Source organism: Ochotona princeps, chromosome 5 (genome assembly GCF_030435755.1).
Source record: "Ochotona princeps isolate mOchPri1 chromosome 5, mOchPri1.hap1, whole genome shotgun sequence".
NCBI classification, from domain to species: domain Eukaryota; kingdom Metazoa; phylum Chordata; class Mammalia; order Lagomorpha; family Ochotonidae; genus Ochotona; species Ochotona princeps.
In genome coordinates this window covers 58,142,715-58,168,139 of record NC_080836.1, presented here as the reverse complement: position 1 = coordinate 58,168,139, position 25,425 = coordinate 58,142,715, and the positions used below count along the sequence as shown (strand labels likewise).

General features: G+C 38.1%; 1 protein-coding gene across 1 annotated transcript in view; it reads left to right on the top strand.

Annotated features, from left to right (window-relative positions):
- CCDC141 (coiled-coil domain containing 141) overlaps nt 1-25,425 on the top strand; it is a 196,047-nt gene that overhangs the window by 34,745 nt on the left and 135,877 nt on the right. The window contains exons 6-7 of the mRNA XM_058664685.1: nt 20,834-21,025; nt 24,815-24,923. Of these exons, the coding sequence (XP_058520668.1) occupies nt 20,834-21,025; nt 24,815-24,923 (301 nt within the window). The remainder of the gene's footprint in view (nt 1-20,833; nt 21,026-24,814; nt 24,924-25,425) is intronic.

Here is a 25,425-nt window from a genome sequence, read left to right as displayed (position 1 = left end):
TAGTAATTTTATTTGCATTTAATTTGCTCATGATTCATTCATTCATTGTTCAAATATTGCTTATTCTGGTTATATTGCTTAATAATTATAACAACATGGAAGGCTAATTTCAATTCAGATTATCAAAATAGTTAAAAAGTAGTCTGTTAATATATCTTCCATGTTGGTAACAGATCACCCATGGTTATAAATTTCATTATGTGAATGATGAATGTGTACAAAAAGCAAACGTATACTTTTCGTTAGTATATTTGGAAAATTTGGACTAACAACAATTTTTGTGTTTTAATTTTAAATATTTCACAAATCACTAGTTTTCATTCATGTTTGTAGATGCTGGACTCAGTTCTGAATACTAAACAAAGGGAACAATACAAATGTTACTGAAAAAATATGGTCTCCATATTTTTCCATCAGTTTATTGTCATGTAATGTTTTGTGCTTAGAAAAGGGATAAACATGCATAAATGAGGTAAAGACTTAAATCTTTGGTAAGAATGCTTTTGGGAATAGGTGATCCACCTGAACAGAAAGTTTTGGAAAATTAATCAAGATTAGGAATGAATGTAATTGCAATATTCTAGCTTTTAATTTTCTTCCAATAGTAAAACAAACAAACAAACCTTTCTGTGAGTGCCTGAGAGTAGCAACTCACTCTAAATGAAATAAGTTAAACACAGGAATTCAGAGCAAGAATTTTTAATACTGAAACTGCTATTCTAATAATTTTTTGCCTATCATTAGAGATTTCATTTAACATATCAGATTTATTTTATGCAAAAATAGCTTACAAATAGCATTTTTTCCAAAGTTACCAGGATTTTTTTTATTAATTACATTGCATTATGTGACAGTTTCATAGGCTCAGGGATTCCCCCAACCCCTACCCATGTCCTTCTCCCATGGTGGATTCTTCCACCTTGTTGCAGTGTTACAGTTCAAATTCACTCAAGATTCTTTCTTTGCAAACATATACCAAGCATAGAGTCCAGCATCTTATTGTCCAGATAAATTGAACAGTTTCTTGAGGAGACCATCTCTGGTGTGAAGGTAGAGCTGGCAGAATATCATCCCAATCATTTAAGAGTCCCAACATAACATCAACAGCAATTTGCAACATTATGGAATTGACATGGTTTTGAGTAACCAATATGTTAAAAAAATGCAAATTCTTAACCACAACCTATGATTAGCTCATTGACATTTCAATTTTAGTTTATATACAGAACTGGCTGCTATACCCCTTAAAATGGCTATAGGGTGCTATTCAGCTGTCTCGTGTCTATTTTCATTTTAGTATTTAGCAGTTTATAGCGTTGAAGCATAATTTTGGTTAACTTGGTGGATTTTAGGATAGTCTAAACTGGCTTATAACTCTAACAAGACATTTGTCAACAATTAAGGTGCAGAACAGTTTTAGGAGGGGTGTGCAGAGAAATCTTCAATACCATAGTGAGGAGTAACTAATCTTTGTGTCCCACCTAGTGAGGTATGAGTAAATCCATGCTAGCCCCTTCCTGTCTGATTCTAAGCTTTATTTGTTGTTTGTCTATTTATTCTAGTTTTTTATAGTTTGTATGTTTGTTTGTTTTGAGGGGTTTCCGGAGTGATCCCGATGGTCATTGTGAGGGAGGGTGGTGGTTCAGATCTGGAACCAGGCCAGGACCAGAGAAAGGTCCCCTCCCTGGTACCGAAGGAAGTTTATTCTTCTTTTGTTCCTGCAGACCGCTCAGGGCTCCTGGTTGTTGTTCTGATGACGTTGGTTTCTACATGGTAGTGTTTGGACTTCTTCGATCCCTTGTGGAAGCTCTGGTTTGGGATGGATGACTTCAGAGTACTCGGCCTTCGAGGGCACTCCAATGCCCCGTGACCTCCTTGGCAGTTAGGATAGAGTCTTTGTTGCTCGTATTGATAGTCCATGGTGAGGATCTGGGAGTCTTCATGGTTGGGATCCGAGCCTCCTCCTGTCCACCTGCTCCACTCTGGAGTACCCCCCTGCTCCATGCATATGACCTCCTGTTAAGAGGCTGTCAGGATCGCTCCCGATTCCCCCCTCATGCCTTAGCATAGTAGCTTTACTATTGTCTAGTGCCGACTCGAGTCTGTTGTCTATGAATTACCAGATTTGATCTTGATAGGCTATATTATACGTTTTCCTCACACTTTTTAGGGATATGGAAGATTTCCCTACATCCCCTCCCCATTATGGAGTAACATAGAGTATTTAGGGTGTTTTAGGTTTTACAGTTTTTCGATGTAGATCATAAGCAGTCTGACATTACTTGTTGATTTATAGATTACATCGCATTATCTTGTTGCATTGGATACAGGCTGTTAGAGATTGCAATAATATTGCAATATACAGGTACTATCTTCCAGATTGACATCTTTTCATCTCAAATTAAGGGAAACATGTAGTTACCAGGATTTTGATCCCTGTGGATCCATTAAACAGCTGTGGAGCACAGGTCAGAGTTGGTTCACAAAACATTGTAGATAAAGATATGGAATATTACAAAGTAATGTTTCTTGATCTCTTGAGATGCTTATGGAATCAGTAGTAGTAATTATCTATGGTAATCAACTGTGAGCTTGTCATCATACTAGGTATATTAGGTATTTAATCCTTAAATCAACCTAGGGAGGTAGGAAACCCAACAGATAATTAAGCAAACTCAGATGAAGCTATGTCTAAGTCCCATTATGGCTTATGCTACTATGCTCCAGTGTAATTTAAGGAGGTGTTAGCAATACTCAAAATATAGTCATTAGAAGAGTGCTGATAAGTCACTAGAATGAGCCCTCGGTCCAAGAAAGGGGAGTGTTAGGGTAGTAAAAGAAGGGATGGGAAAAATTGAGAGTTGGAATGACGTTACAGATAAGAGGAGAGAGTTAGCAATGTTGTTGATAAAAATACAATGGAGATACACATGGAGCCCACAAGGGACCCATCCAAAATGAACTTATGTGGAGTGGAGTGGAATGGGAAGCTTTTGGAAGTAAAGGATATGTATGCATCTATTAAAAGGTATTGATTTTGTATCCTCAGTGGGGAAATCTGAGTTGAAGTCTAGTAATCTCAGTCTGTGATTTCTAGGGAGTTCAGGCATCCAGTGAGGGGGAATTATGTGAACGTGAACAACCCTGGAGCAACTGGAAGAGTGGAGCCCAGGAGGTGCTTCTGTGCCCATCCAGAGCCTCAGTGTCACCTGCGGCTTACGAAGTACAAGTCTCCTACAGCAGCTCCCCAAATCCTACAGTTGATAAGAATGAAACATTTGTTGATTTAAAAAGTTTCTGCAGCAGTTCTAACACACAGTGAGAGATAAGAAACTCTAGGCCAAACCAGAAGAAACACTTGCCATTCAAAAACCATTGCACATAGCTTGAACAATGATATCATCAATGGGATAAAAAAAAAAAAGTGATCATGGAGAAGTAGAATCCCATCACAAAAGTTAGGGGAAAAAGAAATTTCGAGATAGAAAAGTTGAATAGCCCTTAATCACTGCCATGCTTGCAAAACCTGCCGGAACGGTTCACAGGATGTTGCAGCTACTCTCTGAAACCTCTGGAATTCTTGCCTCTTTTGCTGTTGATCATCTTCTTTGACTGTCTTCTGTATGTTGTAACCTACCCACCTTTCTTATAATATCTGTTTCATGAGCGATCCATATATGTGTCCTTTTTGTCATCTTCATTGGGGTGTGGACCTACTTCTACCCACTTTTTTTTAAGATTTATTTTATTTTCATTACAAAGTCAGATATACAGAGAGGAGGAGATACAGAGAGGAAGACCTTCCATCCGATGGTTCACTCCCCAAGTGAGTGCAACAGGCCGGTGCTCGCCGATCCAAAGCCAGGAGCCAGGAACCTCTTCCAGGTCTCCCACATGGTTGCAGTGTCCCAATGCATTGGGCCGTCCTCGACTGCTTTCCCAGGTCACAAGCAGGGAGCTGGATGGGAAGTGGAGCTGCAGGGATTAGAACCGGCGCCCATATGGGATCCTGGGGCGTTCAAGGTGAGGACTTTAGCTGCCAGGCCACGCTGCCGGACCCTACTTCTACCCATCTTACACAGCTTACATCATGTGTACAGTGAAAGATTGTGAGATGAATGCAGGAATGCATATATCCATAACATTGTGTCTGTGAAGCAACGTAATCCCCACCTCGTGACAGGATAAGTTAAGAAAAACCATTTCATTTCTGTGTAATATAAGAGACAAGCAGCACAGGAAAATGGATAAAGAAGCAAAATAGTGATGATTTAAACAGTTTTCGCATACCTTGCTCTTTCGGCCTATGTCGGTTCTGATGACTTTACTCAATTATTAATGTCCAGAACATTTGGAGACTCCTAAGAGAACAAGTGGCATGGATAAATTATTAATTTTATTAGTTTCTCCAATTTGTATCATTACTCTTCTTTTTACTGAACTGGATGAATTTTCAAATGAATTATTGATAGCCTCATTTGGGACCGAAGGTCGGCCTCTGCTGGGAAGCTTCCTCTGAGCTCTGGCCCAACCTGAGTTAGACCATCTTTCTTTATTGTGTTTCTCAACTCATACCTCATTATATACAATAGTACAGTTTCACACTGATGTGCTGCTTGTTCAAATGTGGTTTTTATGATGCACTTCAGGGTGATCCATGAGATGCTTCAGTATCATTTTGGGAATCTGGTAAAGGCAGCCTTGAAGATGCCAGTGAGACCCTGGACAAAGCAAAGCCATCTGTCCACGGCACCATTTAGTCAAGTCTCATAACTTTGGTCTCCTTAGTCTTTGAAGTTGTTTTTATTTCCCCTAAGAATCTAAGCTCTGCTCTAAACACAGATGGTGTTGGCATATATAAAGTTCTATTTGGGTAACTTCTATAGAAATTACTTGTTAAAATCTAAAAATAATATATATATATATATGTATGTATGTGTATGTAGACATAATACATCAAATTTTTATTCAGTGCTTCTGAGTCAACTATTTAAATATTAATATTTAATCCAAATACTAAGTATATTCAAATGTTTTAAATGTCTTTGTTTAATCCCTTTAAATGTATTTAATCCTTAAAATAGCCATGAAGGTAATTTTTATGAGCAGTGATGTACCTTAGAAGTTGTACAAAACACTGCATGCCCAGATATGAGTTCTGAGATTTCTACTTACAGAGTTAGTCATCTTCTCTATGTAATTCCTGCTTTAAAAAAATACTGATCCTTCCTCTTAAGGTGGATGTGATGATTGAATAGGTTGAAACATTTAAGAAATTTAGACTTGGACCTCATTCCTAGAAGGTGCTACTATCATCATTGATATTATTTTAATTTATTTGAAAAGCCCAGTTATAGTGAGAGGTTTTTTTCATTTGCTTGGTTCACCCTGACAAATGCAGGAGCCAAGAACTTGATCGTTGCTGGTGGCAAGGACTTGATCCTTCACCTGCTGCCCCTACGATCTGCATTAGCGGGAAGCTGGTATTGGAAGTAAAATGGACCCTAAAACCCAGACACTTAATAAGAAATGCAGTATCACAAGCAGCATTCTTACCTCTGTACCACAACAATCAGCCCTTGTTGGTATCCTTAGTCCCCCTGTGCAAATGAGGAATTTGATACACACAAATTGCTACTTTTCCTAAAAAGTTGTGGGGTTAGAGATTTAGCTCTATGCCTGTACCTTTGTGACATGTCCATGCCCAGCATGCTGTGTTTGTATTTCAGTCATTAGCTATACCATGAAGTCCCCTTCGCTGAGGAGAGCTGTACAGATGTATGAGTCACTCCTCTGAGGGCTGAAAAGGGCCACTCAATACAATAACCTTTTCAAGCATGCAGGTCTGGATCTCAGGATCTGCCTCGGCCACGCCACAGTAGCAAGTGTGGCTGTGTCCTGTGACACTAGATTCATCACTACCATGTTTCCTCGGTGCCTGGTCTTGGGATGAACATCAATAGAAGTGGCATCCTTGACATCTGGAAATGTATAATCTATGATGTGTGTAGAGCAAAAATGACCCTGGGAGACGCATGAAGCAATAAAATAGCAATGAAATCACAACATCAAGGCACTTGATGATTCATTAAATCCTCAGATGAAAGATGTTGATAGTGAAAATACTATAGGCAAATTCTGGGGAAAAGAAAAATTAATTTAGCTACGGTGGTTTCGTGCAGAAGGCAGAATTTAAGGTCAGTGTTGAAATATGGGGGTGGCAGGAGTCAGTAGAAGGAGAGAGCATTTTCTGAGGCAGAGAAGAAAGATCACTGCTCAAGTCAGAAGCACTCCCTCTCTTGTTTTGACTTTGGCTTCATCCTGTGAACAGATGTTAGTTCAATACTTGTATTTACTTGTCCTTCTGTTTGTTAAAAAAACTTCCTAATGTTCTGCTTTCATCAAGTCTTAGGGAATGTGTCATTCTGTGTTGTTGTGTAGTTTTTCTTTAAAGCATGGTAGAGTTCAAGTTCCCAGTAAGATACACAATGGCATTCTTGAGAAGGTTCCAGGACGTTGTTTCCCCAGTCCCATAAAACACCCCTGAAGTCTGAAGAAAGTGTAGTGAATCTAAGCAAGTTCAAGGATACAGACAACTTCCTCAAATACCAGAGACCACCAGGAGGAACTGTAGATTATTCCTAATTACATTATTCATTTCTTGGAATAGATAAGAACCATTCATATGCAAATACCAAAGGAAGAAAAATTTGAGAGATGCATTTATGAAAAACACTTACAATGTTTCATAGGCTTTGGGTTGCACGTCTGCTCAGAAACACCATTATGGCACAACAATATTACATTCAATTGAGGAGAAAGCATCTGGTGTGTACCCTTAATGATCAGGGGACCACATAGTAACCTTGAAAGGTGGAGGTCATCATGCTTTGATGCTGCTTTGCTGGGGGCCTCTGGTTTGAAAACTGACTACTCTGAAAAAATACGCATTTTTGGGGGAAAATTATATTTTTAATTTTTTATTGGAAAGTCAATATACAGAGAGAAAGATCTTCTGTCCGATGATTCACTCCCCAAGCAGCTGCAATGGCTGGGCTGAGCTGAGCTGATCCATAGGCAGGAGCCAGGAGCCTGCTGTGGGTCTCCCATGCAGATGCAGAGTCTCAAGTCTTTGGGTCATCCTTGACTGCTTTCCCAGGCCACAGGCAGGAATCTGGATGGGAAGCAGAGCCTCTGGGACATGAACCAGCACCCATATGGGATCCTGGTGCATGCAAGGTGAGGACCTTAGCCACTAGGCTACTATGCTGGACCCTATACTTTTTCTTAAAATCAAATTGATGAACTTCAGAATGGGCAGAATTTTCCAGGTTTTAATGTAATCCTTTTCTTTAATACTTAGGTTACTGATGCTCCCTACAGATAGTAGAATCGTTGGATACTTTACTAACATGGGTTTGGCACAGGAACCTCTGACAGTTCCAGAGCAGACAGAATTCTTAATTAAACAAAGGCTCTAGGAACTGGCACAATGGGTCCACTGGCCTATTCTCCACCTGCAAATGCAGCATCCCACATGGGTGCCAGTTCATGTCCCAGGTGCTCCACTTCCCATCCAGCATCCTGCTTGTGGCCAGGGAAAGTAGTGGAGGACAGCCCAAGGCCTTGGGACCCTGCACCACATGGGAGGCATGGAAGAGGTACTTGGCTTCAGATTGGCTCAGCATTGGCTACTGTGGTTATTTGGGAGTGAACTCATTTGGAAGATCTTTCTCTCTGTCTCTCCTTTTCTATGCAAATCTGCCTTTACAATGATACATATAAAAAAATCTTTAAAAAACAAAATTAAAAAATGAAGGTTCTCTGGCCGAGCTTTCTGTGCTGGGCCCTATGACTTATGTTAATGTGAGATTTAAATTACTGATGCTACCTTTGATGATGGATTGATTAATTGCTGTTTAACTTTGGTAATAACTTCGTCTTGAATTTTAAGATTTCACATACTGAATAAAACCATCCTGACTTTCACCTAGCTTTTAACCTATCGAACTTAGAACCTGCTCAGGCACAGTTGTACTAATATGACACACAAAAGTAAAATGGTAGAAAGAGGGTCACGAAGGTGCCTAGAGGAAGCAGGGTGGCCCTTCAACTGGGACTGAAATGCTCTGGGCACACTGAGTCAGTGTGGAGGATCCCAGTTAGAAAGAATAGCAAAAACCAAGACAAGCCCTCACCATTCTATACAAAGAACTGACAAAAGTGATAGATTAATCTCTTTACTATTCTCAAAATTTCCAAGATTCTCATCTATTGTTGTCAGATATCCTAAATTAATTACCTCCAATTAAGCAGTAAAACTAAGGTTATTTTTTTTATAAATGAGACCTCTATCAGCATCCCACCATTTATGTTACAGGTGGGTTAATTTCAGGAAAACATATGCAGCATACACTGTAGATATTTGCTCTTTGAGAAAATTGCTATTCAGGGGACCATTTAACGCTCCACTGAAGAGAGAACGTGTAATCCCTCTCGGATGCTATGTGGCAGCTGAGGTGGTACTGTGTTTGTAAAATATGCTACACTTAAACTGGCAATTTCAAAGCTCCACTTAAAAAGACAATACATTTTTCAAATTTCACGGAGCAGCCTTGGCTTCCTAGGTTTTTGGAACCAAAGGGGAAAATAGTGCCTTTTAGCATCTCTTTAAATAACTGGCTTTATGAGGTTGGTCAGAATGTCTTTTTCTCATTTCTGAAATACTTGCCTGAGTTTAATGACTAACCAACTGGGAGAGGAAAACTTACATTAAGCTGGCCTTGACCAAGTCCTGAGGCAAGCCATTTTTCATAGGCTGTTTGTCTTAGGAACTCCATCTCTCATTGTCAACACCACGTCTGTCTACACTGTAAACTGAGTATTCCATTTTGGTCCTGTTAACCAACCAACTCTAAAAAATGTTATTACTGCTACTGTCAATTAATCTAAGTGTTTTATTTGGCAACTGCCCTAAGGATCCTTCAGCCTGAAAATGGATTTTTCATGTCTGAAAATGTCTTTTCTCCCCAACCAAAGTAAGGACAAAAATCAATTCTTTTTTAGATTTTGAAAATAGATTGAAGGGGATTTTTTTGCACCTCAACTTGTGTGTAACATTTATTTAAGGTTTTTTTAAACTGCCACCTTTTTAAGTTTAAAGATGGCACGAAGGTGAACAGAGGACATTATTTTCCTCTGCAGTGGATGACAGGGTGTGAGGGTGTATGAAAGGGTATATAGAGGACCCCAGAAGTGAAGACTCCACATGCTCAGTGCCCAAGGAGCAGAGATAGGTGTTGCCATTCACCTGTCAAACCTGTGCTCAGTGTCTTCTCATTAACAGGATGGAAGGGTTCCAGTGAAGTGGCATGGCCACTTGTTTCAGAACAATAGGACTACAGTTAAGTTTTGCTTGTTTTGCACAGATCAATAGATATAAACTCAAATGCTCAGTACAACACCCCTCCAAAAAAATTGGAACTAATTTGCCAGTGGTCAGCACTTATGAATAGAATGACATTAGTGTACACAACCTCCTCTTACTTCCGCTAAGGTTTTTAATGAATTCTTGAAGCCTAAGGTACAACATGCCAATATATTTTATACCTATAATTTGCATGTGTGAACGTTCACCTAAGCTTCAGTATTTCTAGTACCTTGGAAATAGGATTTCAGCAGTTTGCCCAAGTACTGACCCACAGTACCAACTCTTTCCTTCCAAATATCAACTGGAATTCAGTCTGTTTTCCGCCACATAGGAGTTAACCTGTGGAATAAGAAATGAGCACGCTCTTGCCCAATTTATCAAAAGACCGTTAGAATATTAATGTGTCGTTCTTCCTATTCATCCAGTAGAGAAGTGTGTCAAGGTGATTAGAAGCAAGTAAAACAAGTGACATACCTCTAGTACTCAGAAGCGTGTATGACAATAAGCCATTGTTCATAACTTTTTATTTTGAAAATTTCCTAGACGAAAGAAATCTTTCACCCAGATTTACCACCTATTAATGTTGTTCTGTATTTTTCTCTTTCTTATACTCTCTTCAAATATTTTCTTCTTTCCTTTTTCCCTTTCTTTCCCTTACTTTTCCTTTCTTTTATGGATGGAGTGCAGAGAACTGTTTAAACTTAAGTTTTGGATTTCAGGGGGATGGAAACTTACACAAGTGAGCCAAGTAACTTTGTAGGGGTTTCACTAGAAACCCATACAAAATGTGATTATTGGAGAAAAGTCAGGAAGGTCTTCGCAAGGAAGTGCTTGCCTGGTATATAAGAGGTGGCACAACAGTTTGGGCAGCAGGAAAAGCCCAAGGTGCAAATGATGGCTCTGGGACATACCCAGTGTGGAGCATTAGGAGAGCAGCAAGTGGTTTTACATGGTCAGACCTTGGACTTGGGGAAAAGGTTGTAAAAAAGGAGGACTGGGCAAATAAGCAGCGGCCAGGCTGCAGAAAGTCAGGTGTGTCACAAAAGGTTTCCCTTTATCTGAGAGCTGACAAAGAGTTGTTCACAAGTGTTAGGAAGTGAGTAGCCTGATTGGTTTCTATTATCGGAAGGTTACTTAGAAAAATAGTGGGAATTAAAAGAGCATTTGCAAAGGGGAAAATTCTTCACATGCTCTGATAAACCCATGGGTAGTAATAATTTGGGAACGCCTCGGTATTTAAAGGCCGTTATAGTCCACCTTTCCATGCCCTATTTTGTCGCTATTAGACACGACAGTGGTGACTGCAAAACATGCTTGCTTGTTAGAAGGAAGTGAGGATTTATCACAGAAATGGAGTCCCAGGTTCTACCCCACCCCACACTTACAACCTATTACTGAGTCAGAATCCTTTTTGATACTGGAGAATCTGTGTTTTCCAGAATCTTTCATAGGTGGCACTGGTGCAGCCAGCCAATGATTTGGGGTCACTGCTGTAGGACAGGGAAAATTGAGCGGCATAGTTCTCTGCAAAAGATTCAGAACTGGTCAGTGCCTATGATAGTGCTACCAGGTGCTTTGGGCATTCGTCCTCTCAGCCTGCATTGCATAGGCTGCCATGTCATGTCTTTTTATGTCCTTCGAATGCGTCAAGACATTAGGCACATGCTCCCCAAATAATTTACAAATGAATGAACATTACTTGACCCAAATGTTAGCAAAGAAACAATCAGCAGTATGATCAAAAGCTTTTGTTTGACCAAAGGATCTTGACAGTACCAACTTACTAAAATAATGGTACAGGTAGCCTAAAACCCAGCTCTTTATTCACTTTCTAGAAAGTGTGTTTAGTTTTACTTTTTAAACACAGCTCAGCCGATTTGATAGAATATCTTCTCTAAAGAAGATAATGGAATATAGAAGATGACATCAGTCATCTTGTGAATATCATCACATTGAGAATTTATAGTCTAAACTAAGGAAATAGAATCCCTGGTACTCTTTAGAATCAATTGTCATTACTGTGTGATTGTGACAGATAATCCAAGCAATGACAGGTGAAGGTAACAAGGGTAGTTAATCTAAATGTGTATTAAATAATGGAGATACGAAAAATCATTTGAGATTAAACTTGACAGTCATCCCATGATGTTTGTTTTTGAAATGTTCAGAAATAAGTGATTTGAAACATTCTGTCTTCTTGCTTGGCAAAAGAAGTATTACTGCATAAATAATCATTAGTTGACATTTCATTTGTATGTGTCAAAACCAAGACTCTTGTTAGACATTAAAATTTAAAAAAAACTTTACTTCTGATATTTAACTACTTAAAATGAAAATCCCAGACATTTGGGGTCTGGCAAGATACTGAATGAACAGTTATAAAAGGGATGTTAGGGAAATGGGACTGGTCTTTAGGGATGGACAATCCACTTTTCAAAACCCATATTCTGGGGTAGCATGTATTTTATATCAGCTCGTTTAACCATCAAGTCACAAACAGTTGATTCACGTGTAAATGAAGTTCAGTTTGGGGGAGCCATGAAAACATGTGGATTGCATTCTGAATGTGTTTCTTTAAGTAGGGAGAACAGGCACAAGTAAGCCTGATTCAGGTAGCGTAGCAGTGCTGAGCAGGCTCCCTCCAGCCCCTGGACAGATTCCCTGCACATGGCAGTGGGATGACTCTCAACTTACCAGGTTAATCACTGTAATAAGTAGACTCTTTCCAGGTGTCCACAACAGAACATGTTTGGTGGAATCTCATTTTCCCGGCTTTAATCATTATATTCTCACCCATCCTTAACTCAGAGAGATTGAGCCATTACCTCATCTACAACTGGGTTGAACAACTCTAATGGACTAGCTCCAGGCTATTGGCTTTCCCTATCAACAAGTGAGCAGGTTGGTTGGCCATGGGTTTCTAAGGTAAAAGAGGGACTCCCGCTGGCATGAAAAAACAGGGATATCCTGTTGGCAAAAAAAAAAAAAAAAAAGAAAAGAAAAAAGAAAAGAAAAGAGAAAAGAGAAAAGAAAGAGATCAACAACTGTAAGCTAAGGGTCACTGCCACTTCCCTAGAAAATGGAAACTGGGGCTTGGTAGCGTGGCCTAGTGGCTAAGGTCCTCACCTTGATCCCATATGGCCGCTGGTTCTAATCCCGGCAGCTCCACTTCCTCTCTCTCTCTCCTCCTCTCAGTATATCTGACTTTGTAATAAAAATAAAATAAATCTTTAAAAAAAAAAAAAGAAAATGAAGACTGAATTTCAGCCTCCTGGATTCTGGAGAGTGAACCAGTGAATAGAAATGTACTCTTTTTCTTCTTGTCTTCTGTCATGTCTCCCTCTCTCTTTCCATCCCTCCCTTCCTTTTTGTCTTTCAAATAAGTAAGTAGAGAAAACTTTGTTAAAAAGTAAGAATACCTTTCTTTTTTATATATAGTCAAGCTGGAGGCAGTTATTGCCAATTTATCATATATAGTTGATTTTAACATCTCTGAATTGTAATTTTGGCTACTTAAAAATTCTCAGAAAGCTACAATGTTTGGTAGATTTTTCATAATTTGGTTGTTTTATGCTTTTCTTTATTTAGGAAGTATTTTAGATTGCCTGCTTGAAAAACTTTGGAAATCTGTGTCAAGATTTTATCTGTAGTAAAAAAATTTTAGATGTCATCTTTATTCTGACTCTTAAGTGTAATGTTTATTTACAAAAATGATTAAAATACACACATTGTTAATAAAGTTAAAATGTTTTGATTCAAGGGCCATTTCTATAGACAGACACACAAAATTCACCCATCAGCAAATGGTTATTAATCTTAAAAATTGTTCATTTGTTTGTATTGTGTAATGGACTTTAAAAGAAATTTATCAGGAAAATTATTATTAGAATAGCAGAAGATGACTATAAAATTGATTTAGAATGCATTTATGTCAGCATTCGCAATGTGATTATAATAATGACACCACATGTTTGCCTTCACTTATGTTCACTTTGTTTAATAAAGTGTATTCTAGGAGTGCAGAATAAAGGATTGCATCTCCCTTGTCATTAATACAGGTTTTAGCCCAAGGCAAGGAAACCACAAATCCAAAATGTGACATTGTGCTCTCATTTCAACATGGACTTCAGAATCCAGTCACCTGAATTTGATGAGGCAGTTGGGTTTAGTATGAAGTCCGTAATAACTAAGAATTGATTTGAAACAACAAAAGCATTTGCCAAATTTGCTGCATTTCTTCATTCAATTTTAAGAAGTGAATGTTTATGCTGTAGTCTCATATGATAAAAGTAATTACTTTCATTTACTTAATAATTATTTTACCATAGAGGGTTAGTCCCAATTTCAGGACTAAGTGAATGAAAGCTTATATTTTCTTTTTAAAAAGATTTATATAAAGTGAACAGATGTTACATACTTCACAATGCAAGTGTAGGAGCATAGTGATTCTTCCCATCCAAACCTCCCTCTTACCTGCATTGCCTGCTCACCTTCCTCGTCACGTTTTCCCCCTAATTTTCACAATGGCAGACTTTCATTTCATCCCATCATCACAGTCTTAACACACTGGTACGTAAAGATAGCAGCATACATCAAGTATAAGATTTAAAAAAAAACCTTACTAGTCCTCAGGAGTCTAGACAAAGACTGTAAACGAAAATTCCAACCCCGGGATGTCAGTCTCACCTATATAGATTACATATATATTTTTCTCTGTTATTACGAATCACAGATCAGAGAAAACATGGTATTTTTTTTTTTAAGGAATAGTTTATTTTGGCAAACAATGATGGTTCCCAATTGTGTTCATTTAGTTGCAAAAGACAAGATTTTGGTTTTTTTCATGACTGTGTAGTAACTCATTCCATGGTATTTCTATATCACATGTTCTTTGTCCAGTCATAAACTGCTAGGCATCTGTGTTGATTCCCTATCTTAGCTATTGTAAATTGAGCTAAAGGAAACATGGGGAAATAGATAATTCTCTCATATGCTGAGCTGAGAGGGATGAGAAAGGAATCAAATTTTGAGGGTCTTGCTTGCTTTAGACATTGAAGTGTAGCTTAAAACCCTGTGGAATCAAGGAAGGATTTACATGTTTCTGAGTGACAGGATATTTCTAACTTAGAAATGTCTACATAGCATCAAGGCAAAGAATGGCTGTGTGACAGCAAGCTTGTGGGCAGGAGAAATTAAGTGATCCCTGTAGGAACTTAGGCAAGAATTCATGAGACTCAGCCACAGTAAAGGGGTGGAAATAAGCGAGGGAGAGAGGGCTTGAATGCTGTGTCAGAGGTTGATTCTGGGAGCCTGTGTGGCCTGTTAGATCTAGGGGTTGAGGGGGATGTGGGTGTGAGAAGAGTGAAGGCTGATTTATGTGTTTCTGTTCCTAGAGCTCAGAGTCCTAGACTTAGTGACGATGGCATGCCAAGTTTAAGTGTTTTGAGTTTGGGGTGGTTGCAGAGTGTTTGGAATTGTCCTGTAGGATTCACAAATCAGAAGGTTGGACAGTTTGGCTTAGCACTGAAGATACTGCTAGCATACCTGCACTTACGTAGGAGTGCCTGGGTTTAACTCCTGCCTTTGGCTGCTGACTCCAGTTTCTGCTAATCCAGACGCTGGGAGGCAACAGGGATGGCTCGAGTGATTGGATTGCTACCACTCATTTGGGAAATCTCAGTTGGGATCCAGCTCCTGGCTGATGCAAGGGTTTTGGAAGTGAATCAGTGGATAGGAGCCCTCTCCATCCGTCTCCTGCTCCTTAGGTATTTTAAAACAAAGCAAAAAAGAATTAGAGAATGTAAATTATGTAGACAGTGATTGTGCTCAAAATAGCTGATGTATTGACTTGGCAAGAAGATGTTAAATATACTTTTTCCTCCCCTGCCCTTGATTACACAGAGCTATAATCCAATCTGTACCAGCTTAACAATTGTTAGTCCACTCAAATGTTCTGCTCTCAGGACTGAATCTAAAAGTAACTGAATGTTACTTGCAAAAGTTATTCAAAAATTTTTTTTAAAGATTTGTTTATTTTTATTGCAAAGTCAGATATACAGAGAGAAGACACAGTGAGGAAGATCTTCCATCTGATGATTCACTCACTTGTCACAACGGCTGGATCTGTGACAATCTGAAATCAAGAGCCAGGAGCTCTTCTGGGTCTCCCACGTGGGTACAGGAACCCAAGGCTTTGGGCCATCCTCAGCTGCTTTCCCAGGCCACAAGCAGGGAGCTGGATGGGAAGCAGGGCTGCCAGGATTAGAACCGGCACCAGTATTGGATCCCGGCACATGCAAGGCAAGGACTTTAGCTGCTAGGCCACTGCACCAGACCCCGGGTTTTGTTTTTATATAGGCACATTTATGTCATCCTCGATACCTACCTGTTGAGTGGGACAAAGAGAGTAATGACCATGCTTTACTGAACACCTGGATATTTAAAAATAGAGAATGTGAGTGTGAGAAAGGGACCAGAAGGGAAGCGCTGAATAAAAGTGAGAATGTACCGTCACTCTGTGGAAGAAAAAAAATTGGAACACACAACAGTGTTAATCACAAAGAGGAGATTAAATAAAGATTACTGGCACTAACAACCCTGTGAAGCCATGTGGAATATTTTGGTAGGATTTAGGGACAAACCTTTCAGGAGGGAACTGAGCTGGGGATGAGTGTTGAGAAAACCTAACGGAAGATATCTGTTAGAAGCATTAAAATATTGCTTGGGATACCCACAGTCCAACTTGTAGTGCCTGGCTGTGAGTCTCGGTTCTACTGCCAATTCCAGGTTCCTGCTCATGTGCATTCTGGGAAGCCTCTGGTGATGACTCATGTGGCTAGGTACCTGCCACCCATATGGAAGGCCAGGACTGTTTTGCAGGCTCCAAACATCAGTCTAACCCAGCCATTGTATTTGTGGGCCTCTGGGGATGAGAAATTTTTCTTGCTTTATATCTCTATACATCTGTGCCTTTGGGGTTTTTTTTCCTTAAAAAATGTTGAAGCTTGTAAGAAAGGAAAACAGTCTAATAACCTATTACTAAGATCTGTAATATTTGATTAAGAGGTACTTGAAAATTGCCACTGAATGAGAGGATGAATGCATGCACATATTAATGAATAACTTCGGTTCCTGTTAAGTATCATCGTCTCTGAACCCTAAGAGTCATTGAGAGAATCATTGTATTGGAACAAGTGACAATCTGGTTTTAGTTTTAGTGGGATATAGTACACTCTTTAAGTGAAATGCTTTCTTCAAATTCCTGTTGATTGAAGAGAAGTACAGTAGGGATAGTATATGGAATTTTTAACCTTAAATCACTATGCAGTTATTCTTATTTATGATAGAATATTATTACTAAATTGATAAGCCATGGCAAAATGAGATTTCTGTACTTTGTATGTTTTTCAGACAGTAACTTGCCTTCTTCATCTCCTGGCTTTTGATGTTCTTTCACCAGGAAGAGCCACTTCACTCCATGCAGAGCCGTTTCACTCTAGATGGAGACAGGAGGGCCACATACGGCCGGTGGCACCTGAGAGTAGATGGAGTGGAGTGAGTAGCACTCAGTACCTGCAAGTGGCCACACTTGCATTCTCAAGTTTGCTTGTTTTAAATTTCTGATGACATTTCTGAACTCTTAAGATCTGAATGAGTAGCTAGAAAGTATGGGAGGATATTAGCAGTGTTCTACAGTTGGAAACCTGGAATGTGTAGCAGCCTGGGAAATGAGAGGGCAGATTTTAGCCCAGCTTGAGAAAATTTTTCAGCTAACCATGGGAGGCTTCCTCGATTCCAGTGCTGGTCCAGCGTTGCCTCTATGTTGCATCTTTTGTTGGGGACTTCCTCACGTTAATGTCAGATGGGAGCACTTTGACCTCTAAAGTCTCATCTCTCAGTATGGAGAAAGGACTGTAGACAGTGATTGAGTCTGTACTGTGTGCAGGACAGGTCTTAGGAGGGATGTCAGTTGCTATGACAATCCTTCAACAGCTTCCCACACCTCCTGCCTCATCATGACCACACTAACCATTAAAAATACCTTAATGTTTTTGAGAACCAGTGAGGAGTGTTAGAGTAACAAATATCAGTAAGACAGGACTTTTGTGTTTGCTATGGCATACATAGGGTGGAATACCCTGTAGCCCCATCCATCAGTACTTGATTTAGTTTTGTGTTTAAGGCTGCTGATCTGGTACACCTTGGTCTTTTAGGTGAAGGGGAAAATAGAACTTGTCTCCGTAAAAATACTCAGCATTGAGCATTTAAATAACACAGTGTTTCTTGAGTGCTGGCAGCATAGGAATGAATACTAGGTTCAGAAGAGAGTGGTTAATATCAGGACATGGTACTGGAGCAAACATTAAAACCTGTTACAAGAATCAAGTGACCTTCCTCCCATCCTCACCAAACATGGAGAAGAATCACCACAGAAATCCAACACTTCTAACACCTGGGTGGTAGTGTCTGGCTTTGTGGTCAGACCCCTATGTATTTCTAGACTTCCACTGGAATCACATTTTCAGTGAGATTTGGGATCGAGAAATATCCCTGCTCTTTGAACCCTACCTAGTTAATTCAATTAGAATCTGTCCCATCCAGTGTTTCAGATGGTTTTTAAAAGGCCGTAGGAGCATTGGACTGTACCTGGGCCCCAATCCCAGAACACTAAGAATGAGCTAAAACTCTAAAGGAATTTGCAACACAGATTTTTCCACAGAACCTCAGAGAAGAATGTCTCCTAGCTGTCTTGGAGAACATCCCAAGTGCAGCTTGTACCAAATGAAACCCAGAAGCTGTTGCAAAAATGTTCTGACCTTGAGTTTGAAATGAGCAGAAGATTTTATGGTTTATACCAAAGGTCATGGGAGAGTCCCAAGGACGTATCCAAAATGAGAATTGTTACTCTTCAAGCTGCTTTCCCTCCATAGGGAAAGGACAGCAATAGAAGAACAATTTCATAGGTACTTAATAAGGCAACGAGGCCTCCATGTAAAAGTAGTGTACCAAAGGCAATACAAATATAGTCAATTTTCAGACTTATCATATTGCCTTTTGGTCAAACACAAGAAATATCGCTGGATGTTTATTTGCCTGTTTTTCAAATAATGAATTCATTTACCATCGCGTCCTGCATTTCTGCCATAAAATTACATAACTATTTTAGTTTCAGTTTATACTATCCTGTTGGTCGTGTGAATAAAATATCTTAGAGTTTGAAATTCCTTATATTTTTCTTCTCTTTGTCTATGCTTTTATAATTATTGTGTCAATTAGGTCCAGTTGGCTGGGGATACTGGATATTTTCCGTATTTTCTTACTAATGTTCACCTGTTGCAAATGTTGAACTATAGAGCAATGTGAAGTCTCTAATTACTGAAAATAGATTTGTCTGTTTCCCCTTGTAGTTGTTTACATTTTTGTCCCTCCTTTTGATATTGTCATTCAGCTCATATACATTTAGAATTATCATGAGATATTGTGAGATTATAGTTCTTCCTATGAAATCTGCTCTGTCTAGAATTAATATAGCTGCTCTATTTTTCCTTGGATTAGTGTTAGCATGATGTATCCTCCTTCATCCAGTAACTGTTTCCCCTCAGTTTCACTGAGGTGACGTGTGATTGGCACAGAAAATGTGAGTGTGTAAGTGGTGTACGTGATGAGGATCAGGCTAGCTCATTTGCTCCCTCACTTATCGTGCCATAGCTAATAGCTTCTAATGCAGCTCTGCCATTATATTTTCAGTTGGTCTTCTGTAGACAATTCAGTTAGGTCCTATTTTTCTTATTGACAATGATAATCAGTGCTGAACCCAAGCAAAGGTAGACAAGGTCAAGGGAAAATACCTCAAAGTGGTCCTGTTATTTTTAAGTTGCCTTTTTTCACCCTGCAGTGTTCACTTGGTTGCTGTAAACCTTTGGTTTTGACAAAGTTGAGAGACTATTTTTTTTCTCCCTTTTTTGATGTTTCTCTGAAAGGATGGGTCCTTAGGGCTCTCTGCTCGTTTGTTTTTTATTGGCATTTGCCAGATGCTTTGATATTTTATTAGCTTTCAAGAAACCAACTTTAAAAGGCAGTTTTTGAGATGACCCTCTAATTTTTGAACTTTTTGTTTTGTATTGAAAAAATTCATTTCATTTTTTCTCAGTATCTTTCCATAAACTTGAGTCTTTTTATTTTTTAATTTTTATTTTTTAAAGACAAAATTATCTAATGATATATAGGAGGATACTTTGAAAAGTTTGTGGAAATGCAATTAAAAGATAAGCTTGCTAAGAACATTGTTGTTCAAAGTGTAATTAAAGGACATGTTTATTCAGGTTTCTGCGTGAGTGTACTTTTCTGAATGGAATAAATTAACTGCTTTTTCCTTAAGCCACCTCTAATTCTTTTATTCCGTATTTAACTAAGAATTATTTATGAAGTGTTTTTAAACTTTCTAAGTGATTTATTCACTTTTGTTTCTTCCACTTGTTTCTATTTTATTTATTCTTTAAAGAGATAATCCTTAGATTGTCCTTTTCTATTTGTTTTATTTTTTGCTGGCATTGAACCCGTCACATATTATGCCACAATGCTGGCCCTCTGTTTATTTTTACTATTTTTTTTTTCAGCCTATAATACGAGTTGCAAGTGTTCTTATTTTTATACTATAAATATTATCTGGATAAGAATTTATTAATATTTACATTAATTTTCACAGTCATATTAACAATTAATGACAATTGCTTATTAAAGAAAACAGTAAATTAAGGGCTCATTTCTCTCAACTTTTTACCTTAATCTTCAGCCTGTGTTACAAATAGTTTTCTTATTTCTTTTGATGTGAAATCAGCACATTATCCTTTACCCTGAAAACGTAGGTATGCATTTTAATAAATCCCTGCTGTGCATGAATCATGTTTAGATGTGAATCCTTTTAGCTTGGCTTGCCCATTAGTTTGACACAATTCCTATGGCTCCCTTACTGTCAGCCTTGAAACTTGTGTTTAGAATTCTCTTTCAGGCCTTGGTAAGCCTGGTCTACTCAAACTTTTAAAATGGGATCTTAGTGGAACCAGTTTTGTGCTATTTGAATGTTTGCATCATGTGTTGGATTAATTATTTGAGTCCAGGCTCCTTCAGTTTTGGACAGGCCAGAAAGTAGTAGATGATGACCCAAGTCCTTGAGTTTTTGCCACATGGGAGATCCAAATGGGGTTTCTGGCTCTTGGTTTTGGCCTGGTCTACCCTGGGGTTGTGGCCATGTAGCATAAGGAGTCTATGCAAGAATTCTGTCTCTCTGTCATATTGATTTTCAAGTAAAAAGTAATAAAACATTTTAAAAATAAATAAAATGGGATCTGATATTCAGTGACACTTTTTTTTGTCTTTTTTTTTTTTCTTCTCTCCCTAACTTAGGCTTTGGAAGATCAGGTATGGGAACTCTTACAGGAAGCAGACAAAACAGCTGAAGAGAATAAGGATCAGAGTCAGGTGTATGAAGCCATGGCCCAGACCCTGGGTGAAGCATGGGAAGGCCTTGTATTCATGCTTGAAAGAAGAAGGGAACTGCTTACGCTGACCTCTGAATTTTTTGAAAATGCTCTGGAGGTTTGTGTTTAAAAACAAAGCAAAACAAAACAAAAACTTATAGTTTTTCACATTACAACAAGTGAATAACATTTCTGGCAATATTATTGTGCAAAGTGACATGTAAGTTAAGCTAAAAAAATAGTACCATCACAAAAATATACTCAGATTTTCTGAATGTTAAAACATAGGACTGTTGGTCCACACTGTAGTGTGGTGCCTTGAAACTCCACCTGCAGCGGCAACATCCTGTACATCACTGGTTTGTGTTCTGGCTGCTCCACTTCTGATGGTGTGAAAAATCAGTACCCATGTGGGAAACCAGGAAAAAGTTCCTGGCTCCTGGCTTCATTTGCCCAACTTGGTCCACTATGGCCATGTGCAGTATTAATCTGTCCATACATTCTTCTCTTTTCTGTCTTTCCTTATCTGTAACTCTGCCTTTCAAATAAAAATAAAAATCTTTAACAAATTAAACTGTTAATATTTTAAATATGGGTCTCTGAATGAAAACCAAATATAATTAATAAATTTTGACTAAAATATCAAGTAAAAGTAGAAATTCTAGATAGTAAACCATTATGATTTCTTTTTCTCTTCTCTTTAGAAGATAGTAATGTAATTCCTAAATAAGATAGTAATGTAATTCCTAAATAAGATAGTAATTAATTCCTAAATAACTCCTTAATTATAAGATGCTCTGTAAATTCTTACTAACAGTGTTCCTGTTGGCTAAAAGTTGGAGGATACAATTTCTTCTGCTACTTATTTTAAAACATAAATTGCAGAATATGCCATAGAGAGTTTGACTTGTACACTAGAATTTTATGGAGTACATTCCTAAGGTATGTGTTTGATTTTTCATAGTTTAAGCTCACTAGATTACAAAACAAGGAACAAGTCCTGGTCCAAAGAAGGCCATTTCTCCATATAAGATATGTTTTAATTGTTAGGTTTTTTTCAGTTTCCCAATTTCACAATGTGAGACTCAAATAGCTTTATCAAAAGAGGTGCTAAATTTGGTGTAAGACAGCTATTGAAAATTTCTCTTTCAGCTTCTCTGTCAAGTGGCAATACGTTCATGTTGATCTGAAAGCACTGCCTCATTATGATAAAGTGGGAGCTTTGAAAAATAGGACATTTTTGAACTAAAAATTCAGGGCCTAAATCCAAAATAATGAAGAAAAGAAGATTAGTTATAGTGCATAAAAATGTAGGTAGACAATCTCATGCATTATAAACTCACTTAAAAGCAAGAGTCAGGAGCAGAAACCTTATTGTAATTGGTTTGTTTTACACAATTTGAACACTGAAACCAAGCTCATAATTCATTTTACATATCCTCTTGGGGAAAAGTTCCATACATAATCTTTTCTGGAAAGGAATAAACCAACTAAGATACATCTACAGGGGCCAAATTTTTCCATCTTAGTAAGTAGGGTATATAGCTGTCAGCTACCCTTGAGACAGCCCTTTTGAGCAAGGAATTACTTTTTCCTGATATTAAGCTCAGTGTTGGTTTCTCATCATGTTCCAGTATTAATGCTAATTAATGATGAGTAAGAGAAATAAAAAGTATTACTAATAATGCGACTTGAGTAGAAAGACTCATAGTTTTTGGTGTCCCGATCCAATGTTGTGCCACTTCGTACTGTGTTGCAGGCAGACACCTGCATAATCTTCCATACCTTTTGTAAGCCAAATCACTTTCCATTAGTGATTAAAAAAAAGAAGACAGTGACATTAACAAGATCTTGGAAAAGTGTCCTTCTTAACTTGTTCAGGGGCAGGATGAATCAAGTTGTAAACTTGTAGGTGGGGAAAAGAAAATATCTGTAGGGTCAAAGTTAGCAACATTAGGAACATTTTCCTGAGTACAGAATTATTTATGGATTTTTTTTAAAAAATTAAATATAAATGTGAAATATGCATGTTATACAATGACTACAAAATTTTCCGGGTTGCTCTGCAGGGAAACAAAACAAGTCATCTGCTAGAGGTGGGTTGTTTTTGTTTTTGTCTCTTTAAAGATCCTCTTCAAAGATTATCTTTCAAATAAGTTACTAGAAACTGAAGGAATAAGACAGATTAATGACATGTAGATGTCATCCCCTTACTGAACTACATGCATGTGGGTGTTCTTTAGAAGTACAAGATGTCTTATTATCTGACATTTGATGATGATTACAGGGTGATTTCAGGCTCACAGTGCACCTGTCAGGGAGACCCTGCTCCCCTCCAGCACTGTGCGGTCCTTGGAGAGCACTGTCCCTACACTGGAAAGGCAGATGTCAGGTTGTCCTTACAGGATGGTACAGGCCTCTGCATCTCAAAAGATGATACACTCATCAATTCCTCTCCCTTCATTCCACATCACTTATAACTGAATGTTATTCAACTGTTTTGTCAAAATGTAGTATACATTATTCATCAAAATATTAAAACACCAAATTCAAAGGTAATAGTTGAAAGAAACCATGAAAATGATAGTCTTCTGTGTTTTTCTCCCTAGATTAGGTTAACCTAATCACATGGTAAGCATGTTAAAGTGCTTCTTAACACTGTATCTTCGAGCTAAAATGAACTAGTAATGTGCCTACTACCAAGGATGACCATCTGTGGTTTTAATCTTCCTAAATTTGCATCTGAGATGGTTCTCCTAGGGATTTGATATCATGTCAAGTGCATTTCTGCTATTCTTGTTTCCTTCACGGAGGAAAAATAGAAGCAAGACCTGTTTGTTCACCATTTGGGGTATCATCTTGTTGGGTATTTTCCTTTGACTCGTGAACTTTTTTTAATATTGCTATAGCTAAACTTAGTTTTATTTCACAAATAATGCATACATATTATTGGTAATAATATAAGTAAGATACAAATATCTTCAAAAGCTGAAAGCTCATCTGTGCTTCTTCTCATAGAGGCCTCCATTTTGTGTGTATCTTTGCAAAACAAATTTCTCTATAGAGATACTTAATTTTTGGTTTATATAGAAAATGTCATTAGACTGTGTTTCATTCTGAAACGTTCCTTTTACCATTAAAATTATGTGGGGGAAAAAAGACTATGCTTCCAAAACCTAAGCAAAATTTATTTATAACATACAGGTTGTTGATTAGTCTATTATTTGTTGATTTCTATTAGTAAATTTGGTGCTTATTCTTAAGAAATTGCTTTAGAAGTGCTAAAAGTGATTATATTTATTATAGGATGCAATAATTTTGGTTGAAAAAGATATTTTTAGAAACGGTATTATTTATTTGAGAATCAGAGTTACAAAGAGCCAGAAGACGGAAATATTTTCCATGCACTGATTCATTCTCCAAATAGCCACGATGACTGGAGTTTGAAGCCAGGAGCTGAAAACTGCATCCACATCTTCCACGTGGGTGGAGGGAACCCAAGCACTAAGGCCATATTCTGCTTTCCCAGGCACATGATGAGGGAGTTTGATTGGAAGGGGAGCGATTGAATCTCCAGCCTGTGTTCCTATGGCATGCGGACATTCTTGCACCACAATGCTGTCCCCTGGTTGAAGCATTTGGTAGACATTTCAACAGTAAACATGTTGGTGTTACAGCACATGTGGTCTATTTCTAGTGAAGAAAGAAAAGCAGGGAAAGAATTGTACATCTGTAAACTGGCCACATACAAACACATCCACTCTCATATCCACCACCGTACTAATACACATACACAGTAATAAATGCACACAGTCAAATAGCCTATTGGTTCATTTAAACATCTTAAGAGCAAGGTGGCATGTTCATTTTTCTTTTTAATTGTATTTCTCCTGTATTTTTGTTGTAGTTTGCAATTAAAATAGATGAAGCTGAAGATTTCCTCCAGAATACTCATGAATTTGGAAGTACCGAGTCCCTAAAATCTCTTCTTCAGCTTCATGAGCATCATACTAAAGGCAAGAACTTTGTTTACTCCTCATTAAAATTTTACAGTTTAGAATGTATTAACATGAGAGTGTTTATGGTGATGCATTTTTAACTTTTCTGCTTCTGTCTACTTCAATTTGTTCCATGAAAGAAGACATAAAACTTTGTCTTTGACAATCTCTTGAAAGAAGGAAATACTTCTAAATTATTCTAAGGGGATGGGAGAGGGAGAATCTGCAGGAACATCACCCACTCAGTCTGCTAGACTTTTGGCTTTCAGATTTTAGGTGGAAATTACTCTTCTGGACACAGAGCAGCCTTTCCCACAGTGTTGGTCCTTTCATCTCCAGTGTCTAGCAAGGTGCCTAGCACAAGACAGATCCTCAAGAGATTTTTGTTATTTGAAGGTAAAGGGCTGAATTCAGTGAAAGGTGTGTATAAAGGTTAACAAATGAAAAGTGTAGCCTTTACATGATATGATTGATGAGAAAATTAACTCTTTTGTCATTATAGCTTTAGGAATCAGGATTT